This window comes from Dicentrarchus labrax, unplaced genomic scaffold (genome assembly GCF_905237075.1).
Source record: "Dicentrarchus labrax unplaced genomic scaffold, dlabrax2021, whole genome shotgun sequence".
NCBI classification, from domain to species: Eukaryota; Metazoa; Chordata; class Actinopteri; family Moronidae; genus Dicentrarchus; species Dicentrarchus labrax.
In genome coordinates this window covers 2,989,222-3,013,534 of record NW_026136715.1, presented here as the reverse complement: position 1 = coordinate 3,013,534, position 24,313 = coordinate 2,989,222, and the positions used below count along the sequence as shown (strand labels likewise).

The following is a 24,313-nucleotide window of genomic DNA, read 5'->3' as shown; positions in this document are numbered from 1 at the left end:
ACTGATGCCATCAGTGTGTGAATGTGACGTGTAGTGTAAAGTTCTTTGAGTGGTCGGAAGACTAGAAACAGCGCTACAGAAGAACAGTCGTTTTACCATTTACACGCCATCGAGCTGGGGCCCCATGTACCAAGGATGAGTCCTTGCTGCAGCAGCCATGGGTTTGAATCTTTGCCCTTTGCTGCTCTCTCCCCCCTTTCCTGTCACTCTTCAGCTGTCACTATTAAAGGAAATAAAAGAAAGAATATCAGTTAGGATCAGGTATCTTCCAAAGTTAGTCTGTTTAGTATGAAAGTCCCTCTCTGTGCTTCCCTGGACATCAGTTGGGTTTTCAATTCAAGTTAAGCTAAAATGTTAAATAAATCTCTAGAAAATCTGCAAAAGACGAAAGTAACCAAGAAGAAAGTGAAACGAGATGACAAACGAGATGTAGGAAACATGATGGAAATTTGGCATTGTATTAGGAAGGTTGCAGTCTCCTCATCCTCACAGCCCAGATGCTTTCTCCTCCTCAGTGTGGAGTGAAGTCAACATGCTTCATATTCTGTACGCCATGATTTATTCACTCTGTGTCCATTTTGTTGCATTTGGCTTTTATTAACACACCAAGAGAGTCCGACCGATATATCGGCCATGTTTAATGTAAATGTTCTATTCTAATAACTTATAAAGAAAGTAGCTTTCTCAGTACTTTTGCAGTCGGTGCAAAATCAGTCCACGTAGAAACAGTCTATTCTCTTTCCAGCTCAGAGATTCACTGTATCGGCCTGTGGAAGGAAGGTAACACCAACACATTCATAATGAAAAGACTCTGAAAATGTCCACTAGATCGGATTAACTCAGAATGCTGAACTTTCTCTTATCGTGGAGGTGCATTATGGGATCTCCTGATGTCCAGTGCGAACAGGAGGAATGATTATAGCGAGAAAAAACTGCTTCATTGTTCATTTGGCGCCTCACACATCCTGGAAAACCTGGAAATTTAGAGGCTAGTTTTCTAGTCATGGAAACACCTGGAATTTGCTTAAAATGATCAAAAATCCTGGAAATAATCTATGTTGACCTGGAAATGTTTGATTTTATTTTAGCCCTCTCAGATCACCTACGTATTTTGTTTGAAAACTCGAAACTTGAAACCTGCGCAGTATGACACTTTTACCAGACGTGAAACAAACTTTTTGGTGTCAAATCAATTTTTTTTTCTGGAAACCACAAGCAGAATAAGAAGTTCTTATTGTATAAATACATAATAAATACATTCACAGCATTAATTGTACATAAAACAAAGACTTTCCACTTCTTCTTTTAATAGGCTATAATAGGAGAGAAGATGAATTTTCTGTAAAACTTAATTTGAACTGTTACTTGTGGGCTGTGGTCAGAGGCCTGTTGTGGTTAGACGAGACTTAGAGGACTTAGACTTCATAAACCCAGCATCAATAAAAACGGAGGAATCAGGGACTTCTGGTGAGACGAGAGATACCAGCATGGCCGCATGGTTCGCTCTGCTCAGCTGATAAACACCCACCATAGCTGTAAAGCTGGACTGATTCTTCCCAAAATACACTCCCAAACGAGGAATATAACTGGGGTTACATGTGTCAGTACTCGGCCTACCGGTCCTCAGGGTTCCCACTCTTTCTTTAAAAGGAGTGGTTGTTGGAGCAGCGATGGTCACATTGCAGCTCCTCTCTTTGTCGGCCACTAGGTGGACGCAGATTAGAGGCCTGGCGATGAGGACAGACTGGGCAGGACCGCCATATGTGTCACTAATAAGAGGATAAATCCTCACTGGATACAGGCTCTTTTGATCTGGGTGATTTTTGATGTGAAGTGTCTGGTGTGTCTGGTGTGTGTGTGTGTGTGTGGGGTGTGTGTGTGTGTGTATGTGTGTGTGTGTGTTTGTGGTTAATTTGTGATGACCTGTGCATTTTTCAGCAGTCGGCTCATTTGAGTTGATTCACTGTTATTCTGTCTTTGGGTTTCCCCTCATTTTTCCATATTTGTTGATCACTTTAATTTAGTTTTAGAAGCTTTTCTCTGAGTTCAGACACACAAACTGAGGTTCTGCTGTGAATGTGGGACAGCCGAATACTCGCCACACTGGCTCGCCTGTTTTGGTCAAATCTGAATGACAATAGCTTGAAACAACTGACATTCATGTGAGCACCCCCCGGGGGCGCTTGATTTCCACTATAGGAAGTCTGATGTGGGGGGCAAAGTCGATTGAGGTCAGGTCTCTTGTCGACTCAATTAGGGTCAGATTGAGAAAGGCTCAACTTTTAAATTGGTACGTATAGATTTGTTTTTAAAAATGTGTTTTTTCAGACACACTCGCTGGGTTGTTTTGCCTTCCGTTATTACTTTATCGTATTATCCTCCAACATTCAAGCCTTGAAAACCCGTGTTTTCCTTCCTCCTGCTGTTGTTGCCTTGGTGCCCAGTTATTTTGTCATCAGACTCGGTTTAGTGTGTCTGGTATGTCTGGGGGAATGAGGATGATGTGGCTTCATTAACAAGGAGAGCAGATGAGTCACACGGGGTGAAAACCTGGAGATAAACCACACTGTGAGACACTGTGCTGAGGTTTACTAAACCGTAATGCTGCCGACCGGTTTAGACACGACGCAGATCGTAGAAACAAGCAGCGGCTCAAATAATCGTTCACAAAAATCACCGTATTGGAAATATTTTGTCATATTTCAAGCAAAAAAAGTCAAATATTTCTGGTTCCAGCTTCTCAGATGTGAAGACTGAATCCTTTCCTTTGTCACAAACTGAGTATGTTTGGGTTTTTAAAGCAATTAAAAAAACGTGTTTTGGGAAATTGTGATTGGCACTTGTCAAAAGGTGTCTGGTTTTTAAATTGCTTGTCAGTCCAAAAATAATAAATAAAAGAAAATATTCAGTTTACAACCAGATACGACAAAGAAAAGCAGCAAATGATCTCATCTGAGAAGCTTTATCTTACAAATATTTTGAATTCTTTCTCGAAAAATGTCAAACAATGAATCGAATCAGCCCTAAAATCTTTATAATCATTTAATAACAGAAATTCGCACCTTAAATGTGAAGATTTCCTGCTACAATACTGCATGTTTGAGCCCGATATGAATCAGATAAAGATATATCTACATCAACACTTTTCGTAACCAACCCGGGCCGATATCGATTATAGAGGGGGAAATTAACTCATTAGTGGCCGATATATTGAATGTTTGAGTGGGAATTAAAATGTAAAGGTTGTCAGAAAACTGCTTTCTGAAACAATAAACTTACATTTATTTAAAATGTTCTTTAACATGTCACAATATGACAAAATAAAATATCGGTTTATGATGTTTTTTAATATTTTCTAACATTTTATACACCAAACAATAAAAAATCTGTTTATAATAGGAACATGGTCATGAGTTGCAGCCTCCTGTTCTGGATTGATTCTGCTTCCCAGTGACTTTGCTTTCCTCAGCGCGGTCTCGCAGGACTCAGTCCGACCCTTATTACCACTGTGATTGAGAAAGACAATCCTCTTAGCACAGAGCCTGTTTTCTTTCTAGGGCACTGAATAGCTCTGTACAGAACTCCTGTCAGTTCAGCCCGGCTGTCGGATATCCTCTCTCTGTTACGTTCCTTTGTCCACGCTACATGCTCGGGTCTCTCCTCTGAAACACAACCCCCCTCTCCACCTCTTTACGGCCTGAGCCGGCAGCTGCAGGGTTAATGTTTAGCAGCAGCAGCAGCAGCAGCAGCAGCACAGGCAGAGAGGCAGGAGTTGTAGGAGGAGGAGGAAGAGGTGGAGGAGGAGGGGAGTGGGAGAAGGAGAGCAGCAGAGAGGTGGGGGCTGGTCCACAGCTGTTGTAGTAGGCAGGGTCTATTGGGGTAGGAAGCCTGCCTCACTCGCCCTGGAACAATGGGAGACATGGCAGCCTCTGCAGACAGCACAGGCACACACACACAATGCACATGCCCAAGGACAGGCCTTTTCTAGCTGTAGCGTAGAGGAAACCGGCTTCCTCACCACACTCGCAGGGTGACGGCACTTGTAACAAGGGGGGAAAATATTCTCCTCCGCAGCCGGAAAACAGGAATGTAAGGTTGTGGCCTTTCTGTCTCTCTCTCTCTCTCTCTCTCTCCCTCTCTCGCTCTCTTTTTTTGGTGCCTTACGTTTCATTCTGCTGTGAGGAGATCTCGGATGCGCTGACTGGATGATTGAAAAGGCAGCGGGAGGAAGGTGAGCTGACCCAAAATGTGTTCTCGAGGGGGGGGTGGGTTTGTAAATCTGTAAATACTGATTCAGTTCTTCCAGCTGACAGTCTGTTTCCTGGTGTGACTGCGTTTCTGTGGCCACAGTGAGGCAGATCTTTTTTTACTGGTGTGAGAATGATGTGTCAGTGAGGTTTAATGACATGAATGGACTTGAGATGACTGTTAGGGTTTGATTTGCTTCGTGTGTGTGTGTGTGTGTGTGTGTGTGTGTGTGTGTGTGTGTGGTGTGTGTGTGTGGTGTTTAGTTTAGCTTTAGTATCTCTCAGTGTCGCTTTTATTCTTCGCTGAACCGACAAGCGGAATCGCAAAAAAGTAGGAATGTTTTGGTCACAACCAAACAATGTGTCGTAAATCTGCCGACTGCGTGCGCTGGTGGCGGCGGTCGGACAGAGTTGGTGCTGTATCAGAGGTGGATGCCCCCCCCCCCCCGTGATGTGTGTCCTCCTCTGGGTGTGGAGGTTTGAGGAAAGGGATCCCTGCGTTCAGTTTCGATCGCTCTTAGAACATACATGGCGCACGTCCAACCTTTTTCCGTCCTTTTGGGGAAAGGGAGCTTCCCCCTCTTCTCCTCCGTCCCCTCCCCCCATCACCTCCTCTTCTCTGCTGCCTCCGCTCCTCATCCCAAATATCGCCTGTGTATGATTCGTCTCGCTTCATATAGCCAAACATCAGACAGGAAACAGCGCAGGAGGGGGTGGGGGGGGGAGTCTGCCAGCCTGATTCTGTCTCACCCACATCTTCTCCTCCTCTTTGATATTCATCTGCATCTTTATTAGCGAGGCAGACAATCGCGTCTGCAGAAACCCCGACTTTGGCCTACATTTTTTGAGGGGAACACTCTTCCCTGATCTTGTTTAAATCCACCATGTGAGGGATTTAGGGTTTTTTTGTCACATTGTTTACATCTCCCGCCTACACACTTTGCCTACATAGCAGGAACTTCAATCTGCGCCTTCCCCAGATTGGCAGATGGAAAGGGTTGGTGTTTGACATACCCTCAGACGGCCTTGCCTATGCCAAATCCCCAAGAGTGCGACTGACATGATTTAAGAAGCTTTTGTGCATTTCTTCTCTGCTTCAGCTGAGTCGCCTTTGAAATAGTTTTTTTTTTTCCTCCTCCCTCAGCCTTGCCCTCATTCCATGAATCTCATCGGCTCATCCTCATCTGCAGCGTCTCACCAAAACCTCTTTGAAAAAACCTGAATTTTCTCTACACGTTTGATCATTTTCCCAGCATCCACTCCGTCCGCAGTAAATAAATACTGGTGATGTGCAGTCGAGGTCTCTCTGTCTCCGCTCTGCTTATTTTATTTATCTCTGTGATCTGCCGTCTTTGTGATCTGGCTCCACGACACGGATCACAGATCAGGGTCTGTTTCTCTTCCCAGGACCAGGTGTACCCGGGGGAGGACGCTGCCAGACCAGATCATCTGCTCTTGCTCTATTAAAACCCAGATTGAGAGGGCAGATGCTCAACACCTCTAATCCCATTTCAGTTTGACAAGATCTAAAAGGATCAGGCCCGCGTTACCCTATAGACCGCTTTTGGAAATGAAGAGTTAATGCTGCAGCTCGTCGCCTAAACACGAAGCTGAAGTGATCAGACAAAACGCCGGCTGAAGAGACGCCGCAGCAGCCGGGGCGTCCCACTTAGGTTTTAAATGGAGCCTTTGTAGGAAGTGAACATAATTAACAGGGAACTCTCTTAATGGGGAATCCCACATTAGGCTGAAAACTTAAAGAAAAAATCAGTGTGTGGCACTCAGCGTGTAAAGTCTGCGTGTCCTGCGTTATCAGAAAGACATAAAAGGAGAGTTCTTAAACGCTGTGTCTGCTGAATTATTCATCCATCTTTTATTACACTTTACAATGACTCCGAGATGAAAGGAAAGACGAGAGGAGAAGCGGCTGAGAGCGAGATAGAGGAGTGGGGGCTTGTGGTATTGGCACGGCTGGCGTCTGCCGAGCGCTGGTATCTCCCGAGGGCAAATCGAGCGCCTTCCTCTCCTCCCGGTTTCCTGTTCGCTCTCATATCGGAGGAAAGCTGCGACCTTTGCCCGCCTCAGTAACGGAGGTGACATTGGTCCGATCTGAAAATCTCGCGCCATCGAACTCATCAAGATCTCATTACACACGAAAGCTTGTGGTTTCCGTCTCATGATTCGAGACACAAATAGGATTGTCGGGAGGTCTTTTCCTCCAGAAAGAGGGAGGCTGGGAGTTCGGTTAATAAAATGTGTCCCTGTGTTTTCTCTCCTCAGCTCCTTGGTTTTGTTGTTGGGAGACAGAGGCGCCTGACAGGAGACTGACTCCTCTTCAAGGATCATAACGAGAGCTGAAACCACAGGTGAGTGCGTGCATTACGCCGTCACGCACACAAAGAAACACTGATTCACAATGTGTACTTGAATCAATTCAGTTATCGGCTCCCAACCTTTTTCCTGAAGAGACCCTTTTTCTATCATTGCGTAAACTGACAACCCCTCACTAAGTTTATTTTATGTATATTCCATATTATATTCACTACTAACAATAACAGCAGAGAACAGCTGATAAACTCCACAATGAACACAAACAGTGAGATACACAATAACTGCAGGAAGTTTGTGTAAAAGAGAGATTTGGATGACTTTAGAGCAGATTATTTCCTGAATATTGATCCGAGACAAGTTTATATTTTATATTTATATACATATTTTTATACAATTCTCTGTTTGTGTTATGTATTTGCTCTATTATACAGACTTCTACAGATACAAGCTTCTTCTTTTTTGACAAATGCAGTGTTTTCTTCTCCCTGAGGCTCAGCCATTGTTCTGTTAGCTCTTTGGTTGTTTTACCTGCATACGTTTCTAAAGCAGGACGAGGCTGTTTACCAGAGACTGAAGGCTCTGTGAATATAGTTTGTGTTCAGCTCTTCAAAGTTCAGATCTTAAATAATAATTTAACAGAAATGAACATAAAGCAGAGACATCGGCCCACTGTACATATTGTTTAAGTCTTCTTACAACCCTCAAAATCACAGTCTCCCAGAGGCCGGGGTGATGATTGTTTTAGGGCTTTTTTTTCATTCTCAATCGCTTTTTAGTTGTTTTCCTGATTGATCAGTTATTTGTTTTGTCCAAAAATATCTTCCAGCTGCTTGTTTTTTCCTAAAAGCCTGTCCGAAACCAAAAGATCTTCAGTCTGTAAGGATATCAATCAGTAAAAAAAGCAGCAAGTCCTGACATTTAAGAAGGAGGTTCTTATTGTCATAAGAGTCCCAATCGACTATGTGATTGACTGACTGAGCTGAACAAGAACTGATGGTTGACTTGCTTTTGGTCACACTTCCCTGTTTGATTTCCTGATCAGACTCGTTGGTAGATACTTTCTCACTTCTCTGCAGTGTACACCCATGAAAAGTTAAACCGACCTTTGCAGCAGTCGCTGGTGGGTAATTTGTTTAAAAGACACCGTGGCCATTTATTTACAGTAGATGACATGTTAGTTTTCCTCTGGTGTCAAGTTGCTTATTTGTTTGCAGATGAATGCGCAGCAGTGTCCTCGCAGCTCACATTCTTCATGTACAGGTATCCATTTGAGAGTGAACAAAAGCACCCCATGCTCTCTTGGCTCCGAGGCCAACACATGATCCTCTCCGTTTTGTTCTGCGATTGGAGCTTTAAGCTGCGAGCGGCCGAGCCTCGCTGCACTTTGTTTACACTTGGCAATGTCGCGTTTAGTGGCCGCGCTTCTGAGGAGGGCGGATTTCCAAAAGCAGAAACGAAAGGCTCAGCGCTGACTGTGACCTCCTGCTCTTATCTGCATTTTTATTATCAGTTACAGAATCGTTTCTTTTATTCTCTGCTGTGTTTCTTTCTGTTTATAGACACAGAAAACAGAAACTTTCATTGCAAGCGTTCCGTCATGCAGAAAGGTGAACAGCAGACATTACACTCGCCCTTCCTCCCGCGATGGGTAGGACTGCACCGTACGATTATTTTCACTATTGATTGAAGTGACGGTTGCATTCTCGGTTGATCAATCAGTCGTTCGATCTATAAAATGTCAGAAAATAGTAACGAACGCTCTCCAACTTTGTCTCCAACAAAGATTACATCCAAATAAAAGCTCTGATTTCAGCAAATGTTGCTTAAAAAACTAAAATCATTTGTTTATTAAAATAGTTCCAGATTAATTTTCTGTCAGTCAACCAATCAATTAATCGACTAATAAGCAGCCAATGAGACCATTTTATTTGTTACTTTGCTGTTTTTCTTTTGTCTCTAGTTCCTCTCTTCCAAATCATTTGTTTAATCCTACAAATCTACGATGTTATTTGTCCATGAAACACTTTTTTTAGCTCATTTTTCTATTTTATTTAAAGTAAAAGAGTATTAAACAGCTGCAACAGTAAACCAAAACAAAATAATAATGAAAATAATAAAAATAAAGACAAGAAGTAAATATAAACAGAAAACAAAACAAGAAAAAGTAAGATCCTACATTTCCCATAATGCAACTGCACCGTGTCTTTCATCAGACCCTCTCTGCATCCTAAACGCTCCTTTCAATCTCCACGCCTCCAGTTTGTTACACACACTTTAAAATGTGAACCCGAGCCCCAAACTGACGTAACCCCGATGACATCACCGTGACATCATCGCAGTTTCCATGGTTACCTTAACTGTAGTCAATCAATCAATGTTACTGTGTCTCGGATCATAAACCGGAAAATAAACGTCTGGCATCATCGAATATTTTCAGACAAAAGTAAAGAGTTGGTTTTAAATTCCAGAAATTGTAATTAGATTATTTAGTTTAAAAGTAGTGGATTACAGTAACTCGTAACGTTAGTGTCACAGTGTTTAGTTCATTCAATCAACTAATCAATTAATCAATTAATGCATCAGTGATAAATAATCAGATTATATAAAAGTACATCCATCACTGGAGCCACTCATCTGCACTGACTTTAACATTTGATACTTTTACTTGTAATGGATTACTTTAACAGTTTTTACTGAAGCAAAGGCCCTGAATGCTTCCTCCAGCACTCAGCAGTGCAGCCACATTAGCTCTCTCTGTCTCTCCCTCCCTCCCTCCTCTCTGACAGCGGCTGTACGTCTGCCAGCCGAGCTCTGTGGAAGGAGCTCCCTGGCACTGGAGCCCCACTGGGGACACATTGACCCTCTCCTCTGCCCTGTCAATGAGCCTCTGTGTGCTCAGTCTCCGGCTCCGAGACCACCGCCATGATGACAGTGATGCAGTTTACAAAGCAGCTCTCTCTCTCTCTCTCTCTCTCTCTCTCTCTCTCTCTCTCTCTCTCTCTGTATCTGTCTCTTTGCTCCCCTCTCTGCCTTTCCAGTAATAATTCATTACATTAAGGCAAAGTGAGTTTATTTGTGTAGCACCTTTCAGCTCAGCCTGACCCTCCCCTAACCTTTCAACAACAGCTTAAAGTGCTGTACTCTGTACGTCAGCGATAAGACGAGATATAAAACAAACAAAACACAATATGTAAAGACTCATAAATTAGAGATGTTTTGTTAATGTCACAAACAGTGTCTGCTTTCTTTGTGCTATATGACTTTAAACTGGGCTAATCAAATCATTTAAAGAAGTCGTCGTTGACTTTGGGAAAATAAAACGAGATGATTCATAGATTCATCGAGGAAATAATCAGCAGGTGAACTGACAATGACAATAACAGTTAGTTGCAGCTGTTGATCGAACTCACAGTCCAGATGAAGCAGATTAACTTTGTGGTGCGAAACACATTTTGACTCTGACGGCGGCGGCGATGATCTGAGAGGTCTGAACGCTTCATAGCAGCAGATCAGAAACAGTGTTATCTTATCTTGCAAACATTTTTTTACCCGAGGTTCTTCTGTTGCCTGTGGTTGGTAGTTTGCCAAACATCTGTCTGAAGGACACAGAGTAGTGGGCGACTGATATATACGATGATATCTAAACAAAGGAAAGTAATTTATAATTCCATTATTCATTATGCTAAACTAGCTTCCGTGAGTTGGTGACGTGCACGATTACAAAAAAATGAATCCAGGGATGTGATTGGATGTGAGGTCTTGCTGCTGTCGGACAGGAAACAGACATCAGAAGCCGTCGGCCTGTCAGCTGTAAATGTTTCTGTGTTTTATTGAACCACCGGCTGTGTTTAAAGATCAGTTCTTCGACGGACAGGAAGCCGGTGCAAAGATGTGAGAACTGCAGTGATGTGTGATTAATAATGACTGAACCCCCTTCGTGCTCTTTGATCGGCTGCAGCAGGACTCGGATGCAGCGGTTGTTTTAGACGTGGAGGCCTGTTGGATTCTGGGTAAACGGGGACTCGGCTTGTTTTACGAGAGGCTTCTTTCTGGTGGCATTTTCAGCGAAGGCTCGTGACGTTCGCTCTGCACATGAAAGCAAACCACAGCGGCGGTTGCAGAACCACATTTTCATGTTATATTTAGCCTCACTTTTGTTGTCTTTCGGTCCACGCTGTAATTTCCATGTGAATGCAAACACACACACACACACACACACACACACACACACACACACACACACACACACACACACACAGAGAGAGATGTGTTTCTCTGCTCCGCTGCCCGGAGCTTTAAGGTGCATTAGTGAAGAGAAAAGCTGGTATTTATAACCCCTGTTCGTTCCTGTATCCAAGGTCAAACGGATGGCTAATATCTGCATCCGTTCCTAGATGGGCTGCATTGATCAGCCCTCCATTATACGTGGAGATCTGGCTGTGTGCAGTCAATCGCAGCTCAATAAGCTCCCTACACTGTGGATGGGGCTGCTCAGGTTTGTCAGTCAGCGTTCACAATCACACAGGCAGCGATGTTCGATAATCTTCCTGTAAACGCTTTGCAAACAGCTCCAGTTACACAAGGCCCGGCACCTCTCGCTGATTTCTGATGAAACTGTTGGAAGCTATTGAACTGTTCTCAGTATCGAGTATTACACTTAGTGTTTGTGTGCGTATTGTTTCTTTGAGTGCTGATACGATAACCTGTAAGAAAGCCAATGGGATTAATTTTCTGACTGTAGTGATTTATTTCATCGATTAAAATGCTGATTATTTTCTCAATTAATCGATTTATAGGTGAGAACAAGATTTGTAGGCCAGGGAACCTCTGCAGCTCTACGGTACTTCATTATAACGCTGTTTGTCACATTTTACCTTCATCAAAGGAAAAAATCTACATCTGCAGCCCAAATATATTCAGTTTCTGAGAAGCTGGAACCAGAGAAGGTTTAAAAAACATCTTAAATTATGAGTCGATTATATAAATTAGAGCTGCACGATAATCATCAGTTTTACAAAAGTTTAAGTTTTTGTATTTTAAGATGTTCCGGATATCGTGTTAGTGGACGAGAGCAGCTCCCTCACACAGGGAGAAAACAAGGGACAACAAGACACTAATAATTAATAAATTACATAAAAGAAAATTCACAGAATAACTTTATTTCAAATATTTACTCCATTCTTTGTAAACAATAACAACATGTGTGGTGGCTTCCACCTATTCCAGGCATTAGGAATAACTTTATAGGAAAGGCCAATCCTCTCTCTGGTGGGCTTGTTCCTTTATGTAGGTCAATAATAGACATCAGTATTAAATTGAGGCTGTTTCATAACCAGTTAAAGCTCCTTGTAAAGGCTAAGGCTGCATTTCTGTTATTGTTGATAAATCCCATAAAAAAGACCAAAGCCAACAATGTGTTTGTTTCTTAATGCTTGGCTTTCTGCCCCGAGATCATTCATTCCTGCTGAAGACGCACATCCTTAAAGCTGCTATAATCTATATTTATATACAATGGATGGGTCACATGACGGTGGTCACTTGTGGTGGTGAACCCACAGAGAATTATCACCTGACTCTGTGGTTCCCTTCGGCTCCACTGAGCTTTTTTTTTTGGCCTGTTTGAGCTCATTGTTTTGGTTTTTAAGGCACAACTTTAGGTTCATTCTCAGTGGAGCTCTGAGACAGAGGAAGAAGATACATGAGGCTTTAGATGATACCTGTTAGGAGGATCGATTCATTCCTAGTTTGGATCTTTTTGTGGGATTTAATGTCAATAAAAAATACAGGATATCAATAGGAAATGTCTCTAAAAAGCATTTTCAAGTGCTAAAACATATTAGAATTGAAGTTGCACCCGCCGCCCTCTGGATATTTGAATGTTTTTGAATGCATTTACACACGCACTGTGGTTTGTTTGTGTGTCACCTGTCCAAGTCAGGAAAGCTGTGCCAGTTCCTGATTGGCCTCCAGCCACAGAATCAGGCTCGTCTCATCCGCTCTAATGACTCCTTAAGATGTGACAGTTGGATCTGGGTCCACATCGACACACCTACTCCCCCCCACCCCCCCTCGCGGCCCTTCTATGCTCTAAACAAGCGGCACACGCACACCTGGAGTCGTGCCTACTAGACTGGTACCCGGCCATATGTCCTGCGGCGTGGCGTGCTCGCAGACTCGGGCAGCCTGTGTGCTCAGCGTGGTGCTGCTGTTTGATCTGTGGATCCGGTGGAGCTGCAGACCTTAAAGCAGAGCAGTACGGACACAAAGGCTTATCGTCCTACGCAGGCCGTGTATCTGAAACAATGCGGGACGGATGGATTAATGTGTTTGCTCAGTAATCCCCAATATAGAGTGCTGTAGGTGCCGTGACGTGGAGTCAACAGCGAGCTCTGCGGCGTGGTCTCTGTAGATGTGGACCGCGCGTGTTTGTGCTGAAGTGGTGCTGAAACGAAATGTTGTGGCCGTCAGATAAACAGAGTATAAACAGAGTGTAACAATGTTAACATCAGCGTCTGATGAGAAGCAGACCTCAGTTAACTGGCATCCCCCGGTGTTTGTTTTGGTTTGCTTGGAGAGGCAGACGGGTGGGGTTTACTGCAGCGGGACAAATCAAATACAGTCAGCTGGACCTGAGAGGATTAGTTCACAGAAATGATGCAAATACTCCAAACGTTTGCTGCTTTTATATGATTGTGAATGAAAGATCTTTATGGTTGTTTGGACTGTTGGTTGGACATTTAAAGACGTCACCTTGTGCTCTGAGAACTTAAAGGTCCAGTGTGAAACATTTAGGAGGATCTAGTGTCAGAAAAGGAATATAATATTCATCAGTATGTTTTCATTAGTGTTTAATCACCTGAATATAAGAATCATTGTGTTTTTGTTCCCTTAGAATGAGACATTTTTATCTACAGTAGCCTAGAACGGACAAACCAAACACTGGCTGTAAATAGGGCCTTTTGCATTTATTGCCACCGTAGTTTCTCCTCCACACTTCACAGCCTGTTTCGATTCTCAGACGCGAGCAGTGTTCAGTTAGTCCTACACACTGTACCTTTACCTTTTAACCTTCAGCATTTAAACAATTTGTGACATTGTTCTTGACACGAGAATCCCTCAATCAGCTATTTTAACTTTAACACTTCCCTGTGGTGGATGTGAGGAATATATCCTCACTTCACTGTTCAAAATCCTTTTTTCATCCCCAAACTTTTCCAGTTTCCTCTGAACATCGTCCTCTTACCGTTCACCAGACCAACACTGAGATGAGAGAAGCTCTGATTTCATTAAGATGTTGTTACTGTGTGCTCAAAGCAGCGAGCTTCAGAGGCAGCAGAGAGTGCCTAGTGGGCTCATTTTGCCCTGGGTTTCACCTCTCAGGCTACATAAAGGCTCCTCTATGTGTTTGTTGTGTTTGCTGGAGGTTGTTGAGCCATAATTAGAAAACGAATTTAAAGGTCCAGTGTGAAACATTGAGGAGGATCTATTGGCAGAAATGTGATATAATATTCATAGGTATGTTTTTATTAGTGTATAATCACCTGATATATGAATCATTGTGCTTTCGTTACTTTAGAATGAGCTGTTTCATATCTACAGCCCACCATGTCTCTACAGTAGCCCAGAAGGGACAAACCAAACTAGCTCCAAATAGGGCCTTTTTAGTGTTTTTCACCAGATTCACAGCAACTCTAAATCCAAAACTCTGGTTCTTTAAGTTTATAAGATAAAACTTTTCTTGAATGACTCCTCAAACACTAAAAAGAAGGATCGATCCCCTTGTTTCAACCATCTGCATTACTGAAACTACTCCATCACTTTGTTCCAATCATGAGGTTGCTGCTTCGATGGGTCTTTGTGCCATGAAGACCTTTTTCACAGCAGCCATTTTCACATTAAATAGTAAGCCTGTGTGGGAAGAGGAGGTTGAAGCCTAAATCCTACACACAGGGACTTAATGTCAGTAATGTGCGGTTACCTTCCAGAGCGACTGACGTTCATTGCTGTGCTTTATTCAGAGTGTCTGACGGCTGCGGTGTCGCCTCCTGTGTTTCAGATGAGAACAATGTCTGATGAGACAGAACAGAGAATGTGTGACGAGGACTTCGGTTCGGACGAGGAGGGCGAGGAGGGAGACGTGGAGTCGTACCTGGAAGACAACAGCAGCGAGCTCGTCGACCGACTGAGAGAGCTGGAGGTGAGAAAACAAATAAAACTCACTGTATGGACTTTCTGCCACTTCCCTCAGTGTTCATGGTTCAGGAGGTTTCTACCGGGAGCCCAGTTATCCACAGAGGAAGCTTTTTTTCTAGCTGATTTTATTTGTTTGTTGTTAGACCAATGCAGCTATATTTTTGGTCGATGTTGGCAGGGCAATTACACAAGACATGACATGACACAAGGAAAAACATAATAAACTAAATAACTATTGCCTGCAATGTGTTTTATTGTTATTTACCTTTTCCTCACAGGCAGAAAACTCTGCTCTGATGTTGGCAAATGAGAGTCAGAGAGAAGCTTATGAGAGATGCTTGGATGAGGTGAGTTCATGATGCAGAATATTCTGCTCGGATTACGTCATTCCAGGAGGAAAATGTGTGAAATATATAATAAAAATATAATGTTTTCTTGTGTTTATTAGGTGGCCAACCACGTGGTCCAAGCTCTGCTAAATCAGAAGGTAACACAATGCCCCATTTCTGCGTCTGTGTGTGGGTTTTAAACTGTAGAGTCACAAACTGAACTCAGTTATTTTACTCTGTGTGTGTGTGTGTGTGTGTGTTTGAACAGGATCTGAGAGAGGAGTGCATTAAGCTGAAGATGTTGGTGTTTGACCTGGAGAGACAGAACAGAGCGCTTTGTGAGCTCTTTCAGCAGAAACTGCCCAACCACCCCACTGCTCACTACCAGGTAAACCGACTTCCTCTGCAGCGATCCATGAATGGGTTTCATACATTCTCAACTTCCTCCACCTCGGTGTTCAGACCCTGTACTCCTGAAACAGACAGAGGAAGTTTTTCATAGCTCTACGAACAGTTAGAGGACTTATTTTTGTGTCCACACCGCAGGAACTAGGAATGAGAACGCTCAAGTATACAGTGTTTTCTTTTTACTTTGCTGTTGTATTTCCTCTAAAAAAAATATTTTGTTTTCCCGCCATAAAACTATAATAAGATAACGTTAAAGTCAGTGTTCTTCTCTCAGCCTCGCTAAATATGAAGTACTGCCAGTTGTTGCCGGAGTTTCCCCCATTTTTAGCTCCCCTTCAGTTTGCTCTTTCATTGAACCCCACGACACAACAACCAACACGCAGCTCCGACCACGTCGCCCTCCACCTTGTTGTACTGCTGTCATCGATGTTGTGTAGAAGTGATGTTGCTGTTCAAACCGCCAGCCGGCTTATCGTTCCTATTGGCTTTGCGAGCGGAAACAGGAAAAAAAAAAGCCCTCGAAGGTTTCTCGGGGAGCTCCAGAGAACAGTTACTGAAAGGCAAAATCCTCTGATGTTACACATCAAAGTTTACAGTAGCTGGTGAGTGTTACTGCATATGTGAAAAAGTTTGTGGCTCCACAGGGAGCTGCATGGAGTCTGATAAATGTCAGAGCTGAAGGAGCCGTTACAGGGACTGTAATAAACACAAAGCAGATCCCACCGCTCTGGTTGCATTAAAAAAAGTAAGCTTTCCTAAAATTATTTTAATTAAATTGCAATGTATCGCCTTGCTGACATCATCGCGATATATTGAACCGTAACTCCTGTATCGTGATACGTATCGTACTGTCTGATTCTTGCTGATACACAGCCTTAGCCACGCCTGGTAGATTTTGGCTGTGAGTCCTTGGTTCGATTTCAACCCGAGGTCTTTTCTGCATGTCATCCCCTCCCTCTCTGCCCTGCCTCTCTCTCCCTCCAGCTATCACTATCTAATAAAACAGAAATACAGGAAAATATACAATATTTTCTGTGGAGTAAAAGCATAAAATAGCATAACATGGAAATTCCTTAAATAAAGCATTTAAAAAATGTACTCAAGTACAGTCCTTGCGTACACAGCTCTGATTCTCAAACCCAGATGGAGCTGCTCATTTCTTTCCTCATTCTTTCAAACGCTGGCAAGCCAGTAATGGATCTCAGTCTTTTCGCTTCTGCTCTATATTGTTCCAACAGATGCCGGGACAATGTAGCTCCTAGTTGTCTGTGTATACAATAGCCTGTAGTGTATACAGTGTCATCATAATTGCCTCATGAATCTTCTGTTACAGGTCCAGGCGGGACCACTCCCAGACTACAATGCACAGCTGCACAATGACTCTGCCAAACAGGTGGAGCCGGCACAGACTGAAGCACAAGCCAAGGTGATTATTACGAAGCCCACGCAGCAAAGCTTTACCAAACATTAAGAGTGAAACAGCGGGATTATGTCATAGCCTCTGAATCAGTCCCCACCTGTGTGTGACATGTTCTGACATTTGCTCTGTTTTACACTATTGTGCTTTAAAAAGACCTCTGCAGCTAATCTACACTGCACTCATTTCCTGTACGCACACGCTCTAAAGGTCCGTAGGAGCTGAATTGTTTGGCTCTCAGTGAATTGTATGCTGATAGAGATCTCTTTCTTTCCAAAGGGAAATGGCTACCGCACACAACATGCCTCCCCGGGCCCTCGTGGCCCCGCCGCCTCCATGGAGGCCTTGTCTCCCTTCTTCAAGAAGAAAGCACACATCCTGGAGGTCCTCCGCAAGATGGAGGAGACGGACCCTCTGAAGTTCCACCCGTCCACCACGAGCTTGTCTTTCTGCGACTACAGCCAGGTGCTCATGTCCACAGAGGCTGTTCTGGCCACTGCGGACCCCCTCCCGCTACAGTGCAAAACCCACCACACACACTGCCACTGCTCCTGCTCTGACGCTGACACACACCAGCATGTCAACGGCGACGGGGCGGTAAAGTGTGAGGCTGGGAACACCTGCTGTTTACACTGCAAGAGGAGCCCAGACAGTCCTCCAAAGCCATGCAACCACGTCTGTAGTCCTTTAAAAGCCAACTCCGCCACCCAGAGCCATGTAGTTCCTGCAGCTGCTATAAGCGAATGTCACAGTAAGAGCAGAACGGTGGAGTCTGTTCCCCCGTCTAAACAATGCACCAAGAATGAAGCCCACCAGCAACCAGCAGGCGCCACCGCCCACTCCTTAATCACAGAAACCGCAGAACAGAGCCTGGAGGTGATGGGAGGGGAGCAAGAGCAGGATATCTCTGAGAGTCTTAACGCTGCTGCCCCTGAAGAGCTCACTGGGTTCAGTTCTGTGAAGGACAGCACACAGATCTCCCACTGTGACATAGAGACAAGTGATGGCGTTCACAACGGCTTAGCCTCCATCAACGCCATGTCGAATGACCCCTCAGCCGCCCCCGAGAAAGACAGCACAGATCAGGAGGCTTCCTCTGTGAGAGCCGGAGCCTCCGTCAGCCCCAGCCCCTCCTGCCTCAGCGACGTCAAAGCCGCCGCCATCAACTCCCCGTCCAAACTGCTCAAGTTCCTGAAGATAGGCGAGAAGTCTCAGCCTTCAACCGCCGCCGTCCGTCTGAGCCCCCAGCTCACCCGCAGCTCCAGGATCCCCTGTCGCACAAACAACTACGAGGTGTACCACTCGCCTGTTCCCACACGCAGAGCCACCACCACAGAGAGGTGCCGGCAGCCCCCGCCACCGCCCTCTAGGTCGGAGTCGTACCCCGCCACACACTCGGCCCCAACCTCCCCTCCGCAGCCTGAAGACGTCTGCTCCCCGCCCGCTAAGGAAATAAGCTACAGCAGCCTCTCTGCGCCTAAAGCCAACGCTGGCTCCAAGGTTGGCGCTCCTTCCTCCTCGCCCAAAGTATCTCAGAGGGTCCCTCATTATGAAAACGTCTGTAATATGTCCACAAGCTCTAGAGAGGAGGAGCCAACCCAGGGCCTCGAGAAAAGAACCACACTTCCATCCCAAACAAAGGCAAACAGTGGTGAAAGGAAGCTTGTTAAATCGCTACCAGAAAGCGTCCTCAACCCCCCTCCTCAGCGAAAGCAGTCATCCTCGTCCACATCGGAGTCCACATCAGATGATGAAGAGGATTCAGACAGCCCAGTGTGGGTTAACCATCACAGCCTGCCCAACTCTGCCCTCAGCAAGGCTCAGGGCAGAGTTAACTACTCCCAACCCAGAGAGAAACAGGAGGCCGATGTAAGAGAGATCCCTGTGCAGAGCTCGGGGGCTGCCCAGCCGCTGCCGCCCCTCCTCCCCCGCCAGGAGGAGCGACTCCTCTTCCATCCCCAAGAGGCCTGTGGCCGGGGTGGTGAGACCCCCGGCCGATTCCAGTCACCACGCTTTCAAAGACAGGCTGGCTGCGCTGGGCAAGCTGAGGAGCTCTGAGGATTTACAAGTCGGTCTCAGGCCGGTGGACGCGGTCAATGAGGGCACCTACGGGGAAGAAAGGAGTAAGACAGCGGAGAGGCCCGTGGAGCTCCATAAGGAGGAGCAGAGACATTCAAAATACACAGACTCTTTGGATGGTAAAGTAAAAGGTGGTGGTGGTGGTTTGAAGTACCCGGGTTCATCGCATGCGTACGAACAGGCAGTAAAATCTCAGCCGCCGGTTCCAGTGGTGGTCAAACAAGAACTGTGTGTGACCAAGACTGAAGGCTCCAAAAGCAAAATAGGTCTGCCGTCCCCCAACGCAGACGCTCCGCAGGTACTACGCAACAACATCAAGTGTCCTGGCTCCCTGAATCTGGCCTACAACCTTAAACCAGGTGTCGGTCCTCACAGTAGCAACAGCCCCAACAAAATCCCCCCAAAGTCGCCGTCCAAACCTTGCCAGGGTCCGTCCGTCCACAGAGGGGGGAAGCCCCCCGAGGCCCCGCGTTACTCGTCCAAATCAGAGGAGAGGACCAAGATCGGCGGGAAAGGGAAGAAGAATCCGATGTACGGAGACAGCCTGCCGCCTCCTCCCCCGAGACCTCCCACGTCTGAGGGGGAGAAGCCGCTGCAGCCGGTCCCCAGCCCGCAATCCGCCATCGAGCAGAAGGTCATGAAGGGCATCGAGGAGAACATGCTGAAGCTGCAGGAGCAGGACAGAGGAGGGCAGAGCACCGAGGTGAAGCAGAAAGCCTCCAACGGCATCGCGAGCTGGTTCGGCCTGAAGAAGAGCAAGCTGCCCGCGCTGAGCCGCAAGGCCGACGCGACCAAAGCAAAAGACGAGAAGAAGGAGTGGAAGATCAACATCCCCTCAGTGGGCAGGGACTCTGTGAAAATGGCCACCAGGTGTAAAGAAGGAGTGGAAGGTCTGAACATCTCGACTCTGATGGAGAAGGCGGAGGGGCTGAGGAGGGCCCTGGAGGAGGAGAGGGCGTACGTGGAGAGGTCGGGCAGGGGTCACTCCTGTGAGGTGGTGATGGACCAAGCTCAGGGACAGCTGGCTGTCATGTACAGAGGAGCGCGCTCGGACAACTTCATGCAGCAGCTGCTGAACAGGTGAGACTGTAAGGGTGGTGGAATAACGGATCGCAGCTTTAAAGGAATAGTTTGACATTTTGGGGAAAAGGCTTATTCGCAGAAAGATTAATTAATTAATGAATTCCACTCTCATGTGATGTGTTTAAGTGACTTTTTAAGCAAAAGTGCCCAAATTTGCCAGATTATTTTTGGGGGTTTTAAACTTAATATCTTCTGGTTTTGCACTGGAGAACAAGACATGACCTTTTTCACTGTTTTCGAACATTTAATGAAGCAAAGGATTAATGAAGAATGAATTACTCTCTCATTAGCTGTGACTCTAAAACAGATCAATAAAATGTGCAGTAATAAGAGTAATCAGCACTCCTTACAACACATTGTATTTAACATGTTAATATTTCAGTAGCCAGGGTGGTTGCTATGAAGCTACAGAAAGAAGACTGTTGGCTTAGCATAGCATAATGACTGTAAACAGGGGGGAACAGCTAGCCTGTAGTGATTCTTTCCAGATCTGCTTTATAAAATCTTGTTGAAATATCACATTGGTGTGTGAATGGAAATGAATTAGCAGACAAAATGACAAAATAAGAGATTAAAAAAAAAGAAACTGGTGGAATCAGTATTGAACTTTTAGAGGGGAAAGTACGGTGGAGGAAAATAAATCAACGTTAAACACTCAAAAAGTAAAGTAATGGGGAGAAGTAGGGAAACCCATGCATCCTGGAACACCTGGAAAGTAAGAGTCTGGTTTTCCAGTCATGGAAAAATATATAATAATGGGTTGGAAGATGAAGGTTTTACTTGATTTAAAGAGTTATTTACGCTGCGCTGAGGCCGCCGCTGTGGTGAGTGTCTCACAAAGACAGACCACCATTGTGAACAAGTCCTGTCCTAAAACTCCTGGAAAATGTCCTGGAAAAGTCCTTGAAAGTGGAAACCCTGATTTACCGCACATGCAGTGTCCATCAAGTGTGTTTCCCACAGTGAACTATTATTTCAAAGGACACTAACTCTATTTCTGACGTGTGTTTGATAAACGTAGAGTGGACGGGAAGGACGTGATCAGCGTGCCCCAGCGCCGGCTCTCGTTCGACTGCAAGTCGTCCAAACCGGTGTTCAGTCAGCAGAGCGACCTCATCAGTCACACCAGCAGCCGCGACGATATGGAGAAGGTTGGTTACTGACACTATTTCTACATTTACATTTATTCATCGCACCGACTTTCAACCCAAACTCGGCTTCTAATTTGTTAGTTTCCTTCATATCGATGTGAAGAGCTGAGTCTAACGCTCACTCCTCCGTCTGCCGCTCTGTTGTTCTTTTCATGCAGGGATCAGACAGACTCGGCAAGATCACGTCAGATGAAAACCTCGCCGATTCGGTTCACTCTCAGCACTTCGCAGGTAAGACGAGTCTGCCGGGAGAGAAGTCTCACGCATCTTTTTAAGGCTTCCAACCTCGCGGGAGATCAAACCAGACTTATGTGGAACTAGTCTGGAAATAGATGAATGAATGTATAAAGAATTTCACAGAGAGAGCGAGAAGTAAGGAAATTACTCAGATAAAGCAACATGACTTAGAGTTGTCTGTTTAAACATTTATTTCCACATCAGTCCCTCACTGAATCCCTCTTCTCGCCTCCCTCTGCAGGTTCTGGTGCTTCCACGTACACCCTTGACAGCGGCATCGGTACGTTCCCCCTGCCCGACTGCAGCAGCGGCGCAGCGGGACGCAGCCTGTCCAAGACGAGGGCCGGGGCCGAGCACCACTCCTCGGGCTCCCCGGGGAGGGCCGGTCGACGGGCCCGCACCCTGGACAGAGAGCTGACGTCGCAGGAGGAGTGCTACGTCCCTCACAAACAACTGATCCCCACCATTCAGTACGGCTCCATGCTGGAGGGGAGGAGCTCCGCCGCCGTCATCCGCGAAGGTGACAACGAGCCGCCTCACTCACACACGAGTTATAAACCATGCTGCTGAATCTCTCTGGTTTAAAGTTTAGATTTTCTACGTCGGCCCCTCTCTTCATTCAGTTTGGAGCTCTCTCGACCGTCGCTGCTCTCTCTCTTGCCAGTGATTTTATAATGAACCAAAGTTTAAGGAAGTAGAAAAGTTGAACCATCCACAAACTCCTGATGATGAAGATGTCTTTAATCCATCTGCAGATAAAGAGGCTCACGGGCCGAACATGTTTTCCCCTCGCTCGAAGACTTGGACCTTCCCCAACCTGAAGACTCCGGCAGGACCTGCAGAGGTTTACCTGGCAGTGGAGGAGGAAGAGGAGGAGCCGGTGCCCTTCGGATCACCGTTCAGAGGGGTAGGGATGGCAAATCCCAACACACAATAATACAGAGAACACACAGGAGGAACAGTTATTATTATTAACAGTGACACTTGTGTTCATTAAGGATGTCTGATAATTATCAGGGCAGATAAATTGTGTTTATTATTATGAATTAATTAAATTACAGCCAGTAAATTACTAGTAATTATGTACAGTGATTGATAGGCTTTATGTTGTATAAAAGTATGTTTGTAAAGTGTAAACTATGAATGTGAGTACAGCTCTGATATAATGTGTGTGTGTGTAAGGAACCTAATACTTTACAGGAGAATGTAAAGAGGGTTTTTCTGGGTCACTTACAGACTGAAAATACTTTGCTTTGAGATCCATTTTTAAATCTGCACTCACATCTTACATAATGTAAAAAAACACAGAACCACATTCTCCCTTTACAAATTATTAATCAGCTGAATATTAAAGATTCACAGTTGGATGATTTCTGTAACCCACTTCTTTTTTTTCTTTGCACCTGAAGGCGTTACATAAGATGACCTCAAATGTTTCTGCGTCCTTTCAGAGCATGAAGGCCGGCGGTCCTTCCTCCAGCCGGGTGGTGGACCCGGGCAGCCTGCCCGTCCCCGCCCAGTCCGGGATGAGCCGCAGGGGAAAGACTCGCACCCCCAGCGTCCCCGAGATGAGCCGGGAGGCCGGGCTGGAGCTGCTCAGGGAGCGGCCGGAGGAAGCCCTCTCCCCGAGCCGCCCTCAGGTCCTGGAGACGCCCGAGTCGCTCAGCGATTCTCTGTACGACAGTCTGTCGTCCTGCGGCAGCCAAGGATGATCCAGCCAACGGACGAGGGGAGGACAGGATGCTCATGTAGTCCACAGACAGTTAGACCCAGCTCCGCTCTGAACACGTCTCCTGGTTCGCCGGCTGTACCGCGATGCTGCTGACACCCGCCGCCACCTTTTTGAGGAAAAGAAACTGTCCCCCCCCCCCCGCCCCCTCTCATCAGCTGATTCTCCATTGCAACTGGAAAGATAGATCGATAGACTTCTCCTCAGGATTCCCAATAAACATGAAGCCAAAAGCCACCAGAATAATATAGGTTGTTCACTTTTTCACCATCAGACTCGACTGTGGACACTTCTCTTTCATTCATGTATACAGGACTACAAAAAACGCATGGCTAAGCTAATGGTTAGCACAAACAGTTGTCACTCCCGGTAGTTGCTCAGCAACCTGTCTTTTGTTTTTCTCATCCTGGTAGACGGAGCAGCGAGGCTGGAGCTGATCAGTACTGTACTGTATCAATACATCCGTTCTCATCGTTTCACCACACAGTGTATTGAGAAAAAAAAAACTAAAACATGGAGCTCCTTAAAAAAATGAATGTTCATGTCTGTGATTCTTTATTGCTAAAAACTCATCACGATTTTAAATGTACAAACGATTTTATTGATCATGTTGATATTGTTTTGCGACCGAGGAAGGTTGTCAGAATATGTCTGTTTTAAATCATAATACATTTAAAGGTAATATATACCAGCAATAATAACATAGATAAGAGAAATGGCTACACTATTCAATGAATATGTATTTCTATTATTTATTTATTTTTAATGTACATCATCTTTTTTTTTTTTTTATCTTTCTGTGAAAATTGCAGTCCTCCTCGCTTAGTAGATTATGTTCATATCTTGTATTTCCACATCTCTGTTGCTGTTCGTTCCCTAGCCAATAGAGGTCCTATGTACCTACTGCCGTTTTACAACTTTCTAATTAAAATGTTTTGATTTAATTCGTCGTGTGAAGTCGTTCCTGTGAACCTGAATGCTGTTTATTACACTCCCAGAACGATGTAAAGGATCAAAACAGACCAGAGATATCGCTTTTTGTTGGTTTTTTGTGGTCATAAGCTGCTGCCTACATTACCCACAATGCAACTCAACCACCAACAGTTTGG

At 45.2% G+C, this 24,313-nt stretch overlaps 1 protein-coding gene across 1 annotated transcript; it reads left to right on the top strand.

Annotated features, from left to right (window-relative positions):
• The first annotated feature begins 6,527 nt into the window (after positions 1–6,527).
• Positions 6,528–24,148, top strand: LOC127376907 (nck-associated protein 5-like). The gene is given in 13 exon segments (XM_051424295.1): positions 6,528–6,613; positions 14,635–14,775; positions 15,050–15,118; positions 15,220–15,258; positions 15,369–15,488; positions 16,842–16,934; positions 17,205–18,842; positions 18,844–20,084; positions 21,109–21,238; positions 21,397–21,469; positions 21,717–21,995; positions 22,231–22,382; positions 22,927–24,148. Coding segments are annotated over 12 exon segments (4,236 nt in total). The 5' UTR covers positions 6,528–6,613; the 3' UTR covers positions 23,188–24,148.
• Positions 24,149–24,313: the final 165 nt, after the last annotated feature.